Source organism: Melospiza melodia, chromosome 8 (assembly GCF_035770615.1).
Source record: "Melospiza melodia melodia isolate bMelMel2 chromosome 8, bMelMel2.pri, whole genome shotgun sequence".
Taxonomy (NCBI): Eukaryota; Metazoa; Chordata; class Aves; order Passeriformes; family Passerellidae; genus Melospiza; species Melospiza melodia.
Window position 1 is genome coordinate 25,963,978 of NC_086201.1, and position 13,386 is coordinate 25,977,363.

General features: G+C 51.4%; 3 protein-coding genes across 5 annotated transcripts in view; 1 reads left to right on the forward strand and 2 right to left on the reverse strand.

Annotated features, from left to right (window-relative positions):
* Nucleotides 1–5,494, forward strand: part of CCNYL1 (cyclin Y like 1) — a 34,118-nt gene extending 28,624 nt beyond the window's left edge. Inside the window, exons 9-10 of the mRNA XM_063162362.1 lie at nt 805–967; nt 3,758–5,494. Coding sequence (XP_063018432.1) covers nt 805–967; nt 3,758–3,874 — 280 coding nt within the window. The 3' untranslated portion in view covers nt 3,875–5,494. The remainder of the gene's footprint in view (nt 1–804; nt 968–3,757) is intronic.
* Nucleotides 1–13,386, reverse strand: part of PLEKHM3 (pleckstrin homology domain containing M3) — a 115,323-nt gene that overhangs the window by 8,010 nt on the left and 93,927 nt on the right. For 2 of the 3 annotated variants that reach the window (XM_063162361.1, XM_063162359.1), the window contains one exon: nt 4,698–4,836. The gene's annotated coding sequence lies outside the window, so the exon portion shown is untranslated. Of the gene's footprint in view, nt 1–4,612; nt 4,837–13,386 lie in introns of those variants that run through there. The other variant, XM_063162357.1, reaches the window with a different exon arrangement.
* FZD5 (frizzled class receptor 5) lies at nt 8,531–12,990 on the reverse strand. Its single transcript, XM_063162356.1, has one exon. It carries the CDS (start codon nt 12,988–12,990, stop codon nt 11,257–11,259), a length of 1,734 nt encoding a protein of 577 aa, XP_063018426.1. The 3' UTR covers nt 8,531–11,256.

Genomic DNA, 13,386 nt, shown 5'->3' on the forward strand with positions numbered 1-13,386 from the left:
ATTGCTGGGTTTGAGTACCACCAGTTTCTTTTTAGGTTAATTTGTAAAACATTGTTTCTCCTCTGTAGAACATCTCTGCTTTAGCTGACCACATTACAGTAGCTGAAGCAGTTTTTTTCATGTCATGGCACTCTCCACGCTTTCCTCCAAGTATTTTGCCCAGTGAAAACAGACAAGAGTAAAAACTGGACAATGCCCTTTGACATGGTACTTTGTTATCCTGCCTAATGCTATTGAGGAGAAAATTCCTTCTCCCACCTAATGCTGCTTATTTATTTATTTATTGGAGATGAATCCATGTTGCTTCAAGAGGCTTTTTTCTGTGAGATAATAGCAGCAGCTCTTCATAGATCCATTTGTTGCCGTGGTGATCTGCCTACTCCTTTTGTTAGTCCGCCTCTGCTTCAATAAACCCCCTTCCTGTTATCAGCCTGGTGAAAATGTCTGCAAGTTCTTCAGAGCTAATAAACAGCATACATCATTCCTTTCATCTGATCACTATAGCGTGGGGCCGTATGAGAGTGAGAATGGCGCATGAATTGTACAGCTGCACTAATGGAACTCGCAGGGCGGGTGCACGCAGGGCGCTGCCTTCCGAGCCCAGCCCGAGGTGCCAGCACTCAGAAGCTGCACCTTGTTTGGAGCACCAGGCAATGACCTGTCTCTCGAAACTAATAATGTACAGCTCTCCGTGACCTGTTTCAAAGTTGCTGGGTTTAAAACAAGCTTGAGGTCTCTTCAGTGTTTTCAGCCAGCTAAAACAATCTTTTTTTTTCCTTTGTCTCCTGTCCTTATGCCTCCTAGGAACGAGATGGAAAGACACTTCTTGGAGCTACTGCAGTTTAATATCAATGTTCCTGCCAGTGTTTACGCCAAATACTACTTTGATCTTCGCTCCCTAGCAGATGACAATAACCTGAGCTTTCTGCTGGAGCCTCTCAGTAAAGAGAGAGCACAGAAGCTGGAGGTAAATGGTCTGAGAGTGGCTGAGCTGGGGACTCCTCTCTCTTGTATGAGTAGTAAGAGCATCTGTTGCTAATCATGTTAAGTGGCAGTTAGAAAAACTAAAAAGCTTTTAGATTAGTGTATTACAGGGTAATTTAACCCTTTTATAAATACAGTTAGCACTTCTAAAACCATGCATAGGCTAAGCTAGAATTCTGAGGAAAGGAAGGGTTTTGGGAGCTATTAGAAAAGTCTAGCAGATAGCAGAATAAAATGGATGTTATTTTGGGAACCGTAGTTCAGCTAGACTACTTAAGATTGAAAGGATTAGTGTCATACGTAATGGATTGTCTGTCCTTCCCTGGTCACAGTCTGTATTCCAAGCACCTAGAGACAGTCACACTCAGACCTTTCTAAATACTACCAGCTGAAGGTTTCCCACTGCATCGCACTGCACAGCTGCTTTTAGATTTAGAGGGAGCACTCTTACTGCTCTCATGCTTTAATAAACAATTTGTCTGGGGGCAGCTGTAGAAATAAGTTGTGGCTTCCCACCTTTACAAAGAAACGCTGCTTTAAGATAAACTTTTGGAATAGCCCCTTGTTGGGAACCCTTCAGAATGCCCCGAGGGGTGTAAATGCAGATTACTGTCCCTTTCTGCTCCATGGAAAGGCTGCCCTTGTGGGGAGGCCCCGCAGCCTTCCTGGCATGAAGGCTCGTTTTAAAAAGCTTTAACTTCTGCAGAGTCAGTATTCCTAGTTGCTGGAGATATGTAAGACTTTTTGAAAATATACAAATTACCTGGGTTCCCAGGGAAATTTCTTGTTGGATCAATGCAACCTTACATCTGTCCAGGTTTAATTGATGACTCTGCATGTTGTTTTGTTGACCTTTCAACAAAAGCATTACCACAGGCCCTGTACACACTGGTACCACAGTCCCTTTCAGAGAGGGGTGTGCTGCAGATTCTTGGCTTATATTGTTCCATTGTCCACCCCCAATAATTCTGCCAAGGGCTAGGGATTTTATTTTGTCCCATAAGTGCCTGAACTTCAGGAGTAAGTGGGATCCCTCCTGCTCCTTTGGAATGAGAAGTATGATATGCCTATGAATTCCTTTATTTAAAGTTAAGCAATGCAGCTCTTCTGCTTTGTCTCACCCTTGTTACTTGCACTTTAAGCTAACACTGTCACTAATTGTAAATGTGGTTGTAGGGCAGTTCATAGTCCACAGGAAATTGTTTACTGAACTGCTCAGTGCCAGGGCATAAGTGGATGATTTACAGATTGTGAGCCTGTTTTGTTTCTTCTTTCTTAGTATTTGGGGGCTTGGTATTTAAAACCAGAGTAATTTTAGACCACTTTGTAATTTGCTATCATGCACTTACTAATGCATGTATATTGGACATTTTGGGGTTTAATTCTAAAATATGATAAATATTTAGACTATTTGCTAAAATTTTTAATTCTGCTTTTCAGTTAAAGGCATATAAGCAGCTGATGGGAGCCTGTATAAAGCAGTGAATTAGTGAATTCCAGAAACTGAAAACTGATTTACACCATATGGGCTACTGGGGCTAAATATGTCAACACAGGTTGCTGTGTGATTGATGTGCTAGCATTAGAGCAGGATGGAGAGTCTGTCTGGTCTTGCACCAGGAGCTCATGCCGCCAGTGTCTCAAAGAATGCCACTCTTGAGCCAAATGCATGCCTCCAGAAGGTCAGCAGAAATAAATGTAAATAATTATTTTAAAATACACTTAGAACTTTATTCATGCTCAGAGTGCTTTTCACCTTTTGAACTTGCAGAACACTGGGCTGTGCTGAATGGGTGCTGGTTTAAAGGGAAGGTGCAGGCTTGTAGCTGATCACAGGACTCTGAAAGTTCATCTGGTGATAGGTGGTAAATTATTAATGGAAGTAAATGTTCAGGGTTGAAATTTAGGTGGTTTTTTTTTTTTATTACAAGTATCCTTATTAATTTGCATTGATAATGCCTGAAGTCTCCAATCAGAAACAGGCCTTGCAGGGGAGGAGATGCAGTATTTTTTGACAATTGTCTTACTAGGATTTAAGTAACTAGTCTTGTTACTAGAACAGCTAGATAAGCAGGGCAAAGGCAAGCCAATAAATTCATGAAAAAGCAATTCAACACTGAATTGTCTACATGTGCTAATATTTAATTGCTATAGTAAAGTACCATGGCTGCCCTCCCATCTCACATCATGGGGGTGATCCTGGTAAGAGAGAAAATGTTGGGAGTGAGGGTGTAGAGAAGGTAAAGGCAAAACAGACACACTAGTAGAAATTAATTGCCTTGGCTTGCTTGCCCTGAGTGGCCAAGTGTAAGATGCCCAAGGGAGCACAGAATGCTTTTCAGTTTGAACCTTTTTTCTCAGAGAAATGCCTGTGTGCATTTCTGCAGTGTTGAAATAAAATTTTTGTGCTGCTGCATGCACCAGACCCAGCTACTGGGGTAATTTTCAACATAGCTTCCACAAACTTAAGTCTGAACTGGATCCAAGTTTTTCATTAGATAGTGAGACTAGTGAAATAAAGAAGATACTTGTATGTGGAAACCACTCACCTTCTTTAGGTCTACTGTTCTGATGGCCCATGTTTACCTGGGGACAGACCCCATTACTGCTTTCCCTCCAGAGCAGTCCCTATCTATTGTCATTCTGGAGAAAAGCCAGAAGTGTCACCGCTGCAGAGCACCTGTGCTGGTGGAACTGCAGGTGTAAAACCTCCCTTGGAACGTTCAGACCTTCCTAATGCGGGTTTTGCATTTTGTGTGTGTGTGGTGTGCAGGCAATCTCCCGGCTGTGTGAAGACAAATACAAAGACTTGTCCAAAGCTGCTATGAGACGATCTTTCAGTGCTGATAACTTGGTTGGTATCCGCCGTTCTAATGCCATCCTCTCGTGAGGAGAGAGGAGGAGCAGCACAGGAGCAGCACGCCAGGAGCAGCAGGAATCACCACTCCACGCACGCCAGCCAGCCCGGACGGTGGCTTCAGCAACGGGAGGCGAGAGGGAGCCAGCCAAGGGAGCCCAGCGCTTGAGGAACACACTTGGTGCAAAAGACAAGACCTTTGTCAAATCAACTCTCTCCTCCTTTTGATGTATCCAGAGGTGCAAAAACAAACTTATCTCCTTCTCTCCCCCACAGACGTTTGCTTACTATGTAGGCCTATAGCTGTGAACTCTTGAGATTTTTAATAATAAGTAGTTTTAAATTTTAGAATTTAAACACTAACCACATGACTATAGTTACAATGTTCTTCCCTCCTCTCCCCTGTCATCCAGAGTCTTCGCTGCATTTGTATTTCAGGTCAATGCAGTGTTAACAAAAACAACACACGGGACTCTTAAAGTATAATGCCACTCTGGAGCTGAAAACAGTAGCATAGACACGTGTTGATGGCTTTTCCCTGGTTTGGCTACTAAAAGCTGCTATTATTGGTGATGTGTTCATACCAAGAAGCTGCCCAGCAGGAAGGAACTCCATCTCTGCACCCACAACTTCACTCCAGTAAAGATTGTCAAAAGACTTTGAATGTTTTGACTGGGGGCAGAGATACGGTTTTATGTATTGTTAAAATGTATAGGGTCCATGCTGCATTTCTTGTGAATTATGGTGCTTCTCTCATTTTCTAATACTTACATTGCTCTGGAAGAGATGTAATCTGTGTATTTTTCTGAGGCATTGAATGAAAAAGTTGGTCTGGAAACATCATCACCATCCCAAACAGTGTAGCAATCCAGTGGTGAATGGCGTGTGTGCAGCACTGCTTCTCTGAGTTCTACTGCAGATCTCTTGTGCTATATACAGTGAGTTCCTAAAGCTGATATTGTGCATCCATCTGGCTCTCCTTGGGTTTCAGTTTCCTGGGAGGAAGTTACATTCATAATGAGACAATAATGAGTTTGAGAATCCTGGACTACCTATCAAGGTAGATGGAAAGATATTGTGTTCAACTGAGAATTATCAAAAAGCTTTCTATAAACCTTTTTTTTTTCCCAAAGTGAATTTTATCTTGTGCAACTGCTCTAGAGGCTTGGGGTTTGCTCTTTCTGAGACTTTAGAACAGAGCTTACTTTCAAGCTCTGTAACTGAACTCTAAACAGGATAAGTATTATTGTAGACTCTTCCTGTTACAAGTCTTTGTAGTATCTTCCCTTCTTGGATCCAAATAGGTTCTAGGCAGTGTCCTAGGAGCAGATCTCCCTCCGAATGACACGGGTTTTGTGCACTTCCTCTTACGGCCAAGGCCCAGAAACTTACACTGAACAACAAGTCCATCTGCCTTTGGGAGTGGGGCTGTGTGAGTGCCATCATCAGTGTGGCTGCACTCAGCTGTTCAAGTGATGCATACAGCCTTTTGCAGTATGCAAATGTGCCAGCCCCTGGCTCCCAAACCCACGGGACTTGGCACTTCAGGTATTGATCTCAATTCAATACTGAAAATAACACTACATCTTCAGGTGGTTTTCCTTTCTCATGTTTGTATTAAAAGAAAAGCTAATAAACTCTATTTTAATTAAAGTTAAAGGTGAAAGGTGTGTTCTGTACAGCTGTTGGGTTCCACTGCCCCACAAAAAAGGAGGGAAAAAAAAAAAAGAGAAACCCCAGTGGTGTGTGTGAAAGCCTCTCCATTGCCCCACCAGCCTATCACCTTCATTTGGTCCCCAGGGGCTGGCACTGTCTGGCAGCAGACTCCTGGGAAGGGTGCAGCCCTGCATGGCTGCCCAGGTCTTCCCACATGCTCTTTGGATTTAGAACTTGACTGGGCTGCTCAAACAAAACCACTCACTGACAGTTTCTTTGCACTTCAGTGGGCTTTAAGTAGGGCCAGTCCCTCTGGAGGCGATTTGATGGTGTTTAAGTCCTCCCTTGAGGAGCACTAAATTGGAAGCTACAAGTGACCAGCTCCCGGATTGACTTGTGACCTAATTGCTAACGAGCTTTGCTTCCCTCAGCACGGCCAGGTGCCTTCAGCTGTGTGGGATCAGCCTGGTGCACTCTGCTGTGGGGCTGCTCCAAAAGCAGCCACTCACTGGGAGCTGCTCAGCAGAGACTGGGGCCACTCATTTCCCTTTTTTCCCTTTCTCCCTCCAGGAGATGGAGACTCTTCCTGCTGATCTGGATGGCAGGTGAATGACATCTCGAGCTGATGGCTGCTTCTGCAGTACATCCTGCAGGAGACAGCTGCTATGAACCTAATTTTGCTTTGACTATTACGTGGCTTTAGTTTTACTGTAGCCCAAAGCACATTATCAATGGGATTTTGATCTGTTCAGCAGATACTAAGCAGGTCTGAACTCCGGCTCAGCTTAAGAGGGAAAAATACCAATTCTGTGAAGGGGAAATACCCTCCAATTTGCACTACTCTGTATGCTGGCAACAGTTTTCTCAAAGAGGCAAAAGAAAAATTACAGTCATGGTCCAAATACTGAAATTACAGAGACTGTTACCAATCTCTGCTCCCAGGGAAGAGAAACTGGCTATGGGATCAATATACTTTGTTTTTCTTAATCCAATAGCTGAATAATAATCTGTGTTGAGGTGACCTCTGCCTGCTTTGAGTTCCAGGGCAGCACTCCCCATCTGGCAGTAAATGCTGTTTGCAGAGACAATAGCTGTGTTATGGCCCAGCAAGAGTGATGTGAGCACCAGCCAGACTAGCAGGGGCAGGAGGCCATGGAGGTGTTAGTGGGTACAACCCTAACCCTTCCCTTTGTGTACAGGGACTGTGTATTTGGTTTCCTAGGGAATTTTATGAGAACTACTTCAGTTTGGGTTTGGCAGTTAAGAGGACAGGCACTTGAGGATGGAATAAATGTCAAGACCACTGCTCCTGGATAAGAGTAGAGGTGTCAAGCATACCCTGAGCAAGCAGAATTGGACAGAAGAGCCATTGAGGCAAGAGCTTGCACAGGAGGTTGGCAGGAGTGCTCAGGGCGGGGTGAGCTGCTCGTTCACAGCTCAGCACTGGGCAGGCTGCAGCCCCCAGCCTGTCCTGGGATTTCCCACAGCACCACAGTGCAGGACTATGACATAGAACTGTTATTCCACATCATTACCTGGGAAAATATCCTTGCACCAAATAAGCTGTTTGCCAGCAGAGTGTGAGTTACAGGGTGCTGCCAAAGTGACTGTAGTGCCCTTACTAACACCCTCCCCCAGTGGACTGACAAAAGAGCACTTAAATGGCAGAGCATGGGCCTGTTTGTCTTAGCATGAGGAAAGTCTCAGGCTGCCTTCACAGACAAGGCATTTTCTAGGTCAAATAACCACTTTGGCTTCTGATCAATATTAAAACCTATCTGAAGAGCCACATGGTCCCCATGCCATCAGACCCTGCCATTCCCCACACCACCCAGCCTGAACTTGTGCTGCATCTCCACCTTTCAGCCCCAGGGAAGCCGGTGACTGCCTCGAGGGTGGCTTAAGTTGACCAAGTGGAACCTGGAGAGTCCAGGAGCACAAGCACAGGCCAGCTGTGAGGGATGACGTGTGTGCTCAGTGTGTGCTCACGGGGACACAGTCCTGCAGGTGATTCACACACTGCCTGCAGGAGAGGCCCTTCCCTTGCTCGGAAACAGTGGCTGGAGGTAGGCGGTGGATGGCAGTGCTGCCAAACTCCTGTTTACTGAGGAGCTGAGGGCACAGCAGCTTCCTGCAGGCAAGAATGGCAACAAGGCTGCCAGCAAGGTGCTGGAGTTACTTCCAGGAGCAGGCAGCGAGTGTCCACAGCTCCTTGAGAAGAACCTGATGCTGAAATGGTTCATGTTCCCTCCACACCCCAAAACTGCTGCCCTTTAAGCAATAGGATCAGTCTCAACGGTGTGTTTTGCCTGTACTTGAACATGGGGGGCAGATCCCTGCAGAATCAGGTGAGTCAGGCTGTGGGACTGTCAGGTTTATCACTGGGTGCTGGAATGCTGCTTCCAGGTAAGAGATCCTATCTGGTGGGACCTGGTGTGTGCCTACACACCTAACTAGATAGCAGAGTCCTGCACCATTAGTCACCACGGTGCCAGCCTTAACCCCTTGCTGTCCCTCCCCAAGTGCTCCTCGCAGATGGAAGCACGGCCACCCAAAGGGGCCAGCGTGCAGCATCGTGCTTGGCTAGGAGCTGTCATCTGCTTGGCCTTAGCAGTACCAAAGGGCACCTCTTCAGGGCCTGATCTCAGCACAAGGCAAGGGACAGTGCTGTGCACACTGCAGAACGCCAATAAAAGTTGATAGTTAACCCTCTTTTAGCAGCGAGGCGTGACCTTGGCCCTTCAGGGAAGGCGCTGTCAGCGCGGCCACGGGCACAGCCCCGAGCACAGAACCCGGCTCAGGGCAGAGCCTGGCACTGAGGGCACGGATGTGTGCCATCCTCCGTGCCAGAGGCAGCACTGCGTGGGGTTCCTGCACATGGAACGTGCCATTCCTGTGCCACGCAGTGCAGCTGCCTCACCAGTTCCCCGCGATCCCCAGCGATAAGAGCCCGGCTCGGCCCTCCAGCACACGCCTCCCCCTCCCCCAGCAGGTAAGCTTTTAAGGTAATAAACACTCTAACAGAAGCAGAAGTAAAGAAGACAACACACACTATTTTTTTATCCTCATAAATAACTAATCTTGATACTTCTCTTTGAATAAAATTTCTTCAGCTTTTCACATAATATAGTACAGTTATTTAAGCAACATTGAACAGCATGGGTAATGGAAGAGGCAAAACCCAACATGTAAATTTGCTACAGCAGACAGGGCACACGGAAACGGCTCCTTGCCCCCTCCTGCCACTTGTTGCTGAGAAGCCAGGCTCAAACACGAGTTGATTGTATTACCCTACCATTACATCAAAGCTGAAAATGCTCTCGCATTTTTCAATAGGCAACGGTTTGTAGCTAATCTTAGATTGCTTTACACAGTCAGTTGCACTTTGGAAAAAAACAAAAACAGCAAAATACCACCTTTGACATGGTTTTGTTCATTGTATTGCATGATGTGTGTTTAGCTGTATCTACAAAAGGCACTATAGAGAGAGAGAGAGGAGTCCAGCAAGGTGTGGACTGGAGGAAATTGGAATCATTTAATGCCCTGGATTACAGCACGAGACTACCCACAGTGTCTCTGTGCCTGACCTGCCCCACTGCTGAGAACACACCTGTCCCTAGCCTGTATCAAAGGTCACTACATAAGGCTTCTTTATGTACAAATTAGGCTATAATACAACTATTTACAGTGTGTAACACAACATGGTGCAATTCTGTCCACAATAAAGCACTCCAACATGCTGGAGGGGGTGAGCCCTATTGCAAGAGTGCAGATGGGTGCAGCTGAACAGTCCCTGGTGAGCCCTCACACCTCTGTCTCCTCTAACCAGGACTCCCCAGAGACACTCATGCAGTACCTTTATCCAGTGATAGGCCTCTTGAGCGTTCCCTCACTTCCCAGGTTTTGGTTTTAAAACGAGGTGGAAACCTTTTTGACTGAAGTGGTCCAAAGGTGTTAAGAACAACCTCAGATCCTTGCAGTCCTGCAGGAGCAAAGCCAGCAGTTGTTCTCCAGTGCTTGAACAGCTGGGTCACAGTGCCACGCTTGAAGGAGGGCAAAAAGGACTCCTGCAATGGCTGGGTAATTTCATACATCACCACTGCTTAGGGCAGGCAGAAAAAAAAAATTAAAACCCAGGTGCTTTCACAAGTGGCCAGAGGCAGCCAGCCTCATCCTGCACCACAGCTGGAGCCCCTTGCCCTGGCTGCATTTAGTGACTTTGACAACAGGCCCCCCCCCCCCACTATTATTCTACTTACTGAAACCCAGCTGTCACCACTGCTTAATGCCAGGCAGTGCTGCTCTGTCAGTGCTCAGCTGCTGTCTGATCCAAGGAAGTGAAAACAGCTTGGGAAGTTGGAGGAAAAGAGGTATGAGTGCTCAGCTAAGTTTTCCTAAATTAACTGCTGCCTCTCAAACCTGGTACTCTCTCTAGCAGAGGCGGAGCTTTGAGAAAAGCAGCAACAAGTATTGAAGCTGACTGACTGGAAAACCCAGCTGCTGCTCCGGAGAGACAGCCTGCCACCTGGCTGGGACACCCCCATGCAGTCACTGCTCACTGCAGGGGTGCAACCACCCTTTTAGGGTTGGTTGTGCCACGCTCAGCTGCTGTGCCACATGCCACAGCTGGTGGGCAGGACACAGGGCCTGCCTCCCTCGCCTCAGGTAACCCACGGGGGACAAGGGGGACCGAGGAACTCACCCCGCTGCAGAGGCGAGGGGCACGAGCGGCACCGACCCTTCCAGGGCACAGGGCCCCCGGGAGAGCCCGGCTGTCGGGGACAGAGCCCCTTGCCAACCCCGTGCTGGGCCGGCAGCCTCACACCCACAGGGCCCCTTGTGCAGCCCCCGGGCTCAGCGGCTCCGTGGGCAGTGCAGCTGGCTGCCCATGGCAGAGCAGGAGCCGCTGCCGCCCAGCTGAGCCAGCTCCTGCCCGGTCTGAGCCCCGACTGAAGGGAGCCAGCTGTGCTTGCCCAGGGCAGGAGGGACCGCAGGGGATCACCTGGTCCCTGCCTGCCCTGCAGACAGCTGGGACCCCGTCCCTGTGGCAGATCCTCTCCACGGCCCCTTCCTCCTGCACTGCCACCACCCATGAAGCCCCCGGCCCGCACAGCTCCTCCCCTCCTGCTCAGTGTGCTGCTGCCTGAGCAGGGCCAGCGACTGCCTCACACCAGGGCCCCCAGGCTTCCCCTCCTCAATGTGTGGTGTGCCTGGGGGCTCTGGGGGCACTGAGGACAGGCTCCTGCTCTGCCATGGGCACCCAGGGAAGCAGCACCCCCTGCCAGCTCTCCCTGACCCACTCTCTGGGCTTTAGTGAGGAGCCCAGTGGCAGTGCCACCTGGGGTTGGGGGCCACCATCTGCCCTGCCTGCTACAGCTCTGCCTTTCACCCTGGCACCAGCAAGACCTGCCCAGAGGCTCGTTGTGGGACACAAACCAGTGCTTGAGGGCCTACTGCCACCTGATTGGCCCACAGGCAGCAGCATCCCAGGACCCCAGCCAGGATGTGGGACCCCAAATGGGGCATACATGGCAGTGCCAGGCTCCAGACCACCCCGTCCTTCTGCCCCCACATAATTGGCAGCACCTCCTCCTGCCCTGCCTGGGGCTGCAGCTGCTCTGTGCCCGTGGTCCCAGGCAGCACCACCACGGTGGGGCTGAAGATGCCAGGAGTGGCCCAGCTGTCACCCCCTCTTCTGTGGCCCAGGGTCTTCGCAACCCTCTCCTCCCTGTGGCTGGGGTCACCGAGGCTCCCTCTGGTCACACATGGGACAGCGGGACCTGCTTGTGGTAGGAGGCCATGCTGGGCAGCACCGTCCTGCCCACCAGCGCCGGGCTGGCCTCACCGTACACCGAGGCGCCCGCAGGCTTCCTGGCCCGGCAGCAGCGGGTGCTGAAGCGCCTCCAGGACTCCAGCGTCTTGCCAGACCAGATCCAAACGCCGGAGGTGATCCCCACCACAAGGCACATGAAGTACTTGAGCATGAAGACAGCATAGTCAGGCTTGGGGCGGTGAGAGTCCCCCGGGCAGGAGCAGTTCTGTGCCTGCTCCCAGGCCTCCCGGTTGTGCTGCTCGTAGATGTAGCAGGCGATGACGATGGTGGCAGGCACGGTGTAGAGCACGGTGAAGATGCCGATGCGGATCATCAGCTTCTCCAGCTTGTCGGTTTTGGTGCCGCCCTGCTTGATCACGCTGCGGATGCGAAAGAGCGAGATGAAGCCAGCCAGCAGGAAGAGGCTGCCGGTGAAGAGATAAACCACTAGTGGTGCCAGCACAAAGCCACGCAGATTCTCCAGGCTCTGGTTGCCTACATAGCAAACCCCAGCCACCGGGTCACCGTCAACAGAGCTGAGTGCCAGTACAGCAATGGATTTGGCACTGGGGATGAGCCAGGCAGCCAGGTGGAAGTACTGCGAGTAGCTGGCAATGGCCTCGTTGCCCCACTTCATGCCAGCAGCCAGGAACCAGGTGAGGGACAGGATGACCCACCAGATGGAGCTGGCCATGCCAAAGAAGTAAAGGAGAAGGAAAACCACGGTGCAGAGAGCAGGGCCCGTGGTCTCGTAATGGATGTGGTGGTGCTCTGGGTTGCAAGCCACATTGGCGTGCCCTGCCACCAGGCGCACGATGTAGCCCAGGGAGACGAAGAGGTAGCAGGCAGAGAGGAAGATGATGGGGCGCTCAGGGTACTTGAAGCGCTCCATATCAATGAGGAAGGTGGCCACGGTGGTCGAGGTGGAGAGGAAGCAGAGGATGGACCAGAGGCCAATCCAGAAGGTAGCGAAGGTCTTCTCATCCTGGGTAAAGTAGGGCTGGTAGCAGGGGATGGCACAGTTGAGTACCTTCCCGGTCCTGATGCGGTTGTACAGCGGATGGGACTCCTTGGAGATGGGGATCAGGGGCGCTTTGCACTTGCAAGTCTGACCACAGTCCAGCCCTGAGAGGCGCTGCCCATCGAGCGGTGTCAGGTTTTTGGCCAGGTCCTTGGCAGGGCGCGTGGGCTTCCCAAAGAAAGGCGGCAGGGTGGTGGCTTCCGTGTGGTTGTATCCCATGCAAAGTACCTCGGAGTCCCCCAGCACCGGCAGGTTGTCACAGCTCATCCTCTCGGGCCAGGCGAAGCCGTACTGCTGCATGATGGGCGAGCAGCCGGCCTTGGCCCGCTCGCAGACGGAGCGGCAGGGGGGCAGCGGCTTGGTGTAGTCGGACAGGCAGATGGGGGTGTACATGCTGCAGAGGAAGAAGCGCAGGTCCGGGGAGCACTGGATCTCCACCAGCGGCCAGAACTGGTGCACCTCCAGCCCAGCCTCGTCCTGCGTGTCGTGGTTGAACTGGTTGGGCATGTAGGTGAGGTTGTAGCCGATGCCCTTGCACATCGGCACCGTGATCTCCTGGCACACCAGCGCCTTGGAGGCGGCGCGCCCCGCCGCCGGCAGCCCCAGCAGCAGCGGCAGCCCCAGCAGCAGCAGCGGCACCGGCAGCCCCCGGCCGCCCATCGCCGCCGCGCGTCCTACCGCCGCCGCATGTCCCGGGCACCTGCCGCCTCCGCGCCGGGAGCGGGGCCCCGCCGGGAGCGAGAGCGGGATCCCGACCGCCGCCACCGCCGCCACCTGCGCTCTGGGGCGGGCGGGCGCCCCTGCTCCGCGCCGCGCCCGCGCCCCGCCCCGGGACCGCCCCCGCCGCTGGCCCCGCCCCGCCGGGGCTCCCCGCGGCCGCCCCCGCGCCGGGCACCGAGCCCCGCTGGGCGGAACGCCGCGCTGCCCCGCCCCCGCTGCTGACGCGTCCCGCTGGCTCCGTGCGCCGGCCCGGGGGCAGGCGGCCGAGTGAGAAGATGACGGTGCTGCCAAACCACGACTGCTCCGCATCTGTGCATCGCCTTCCCCTCTTGCCCG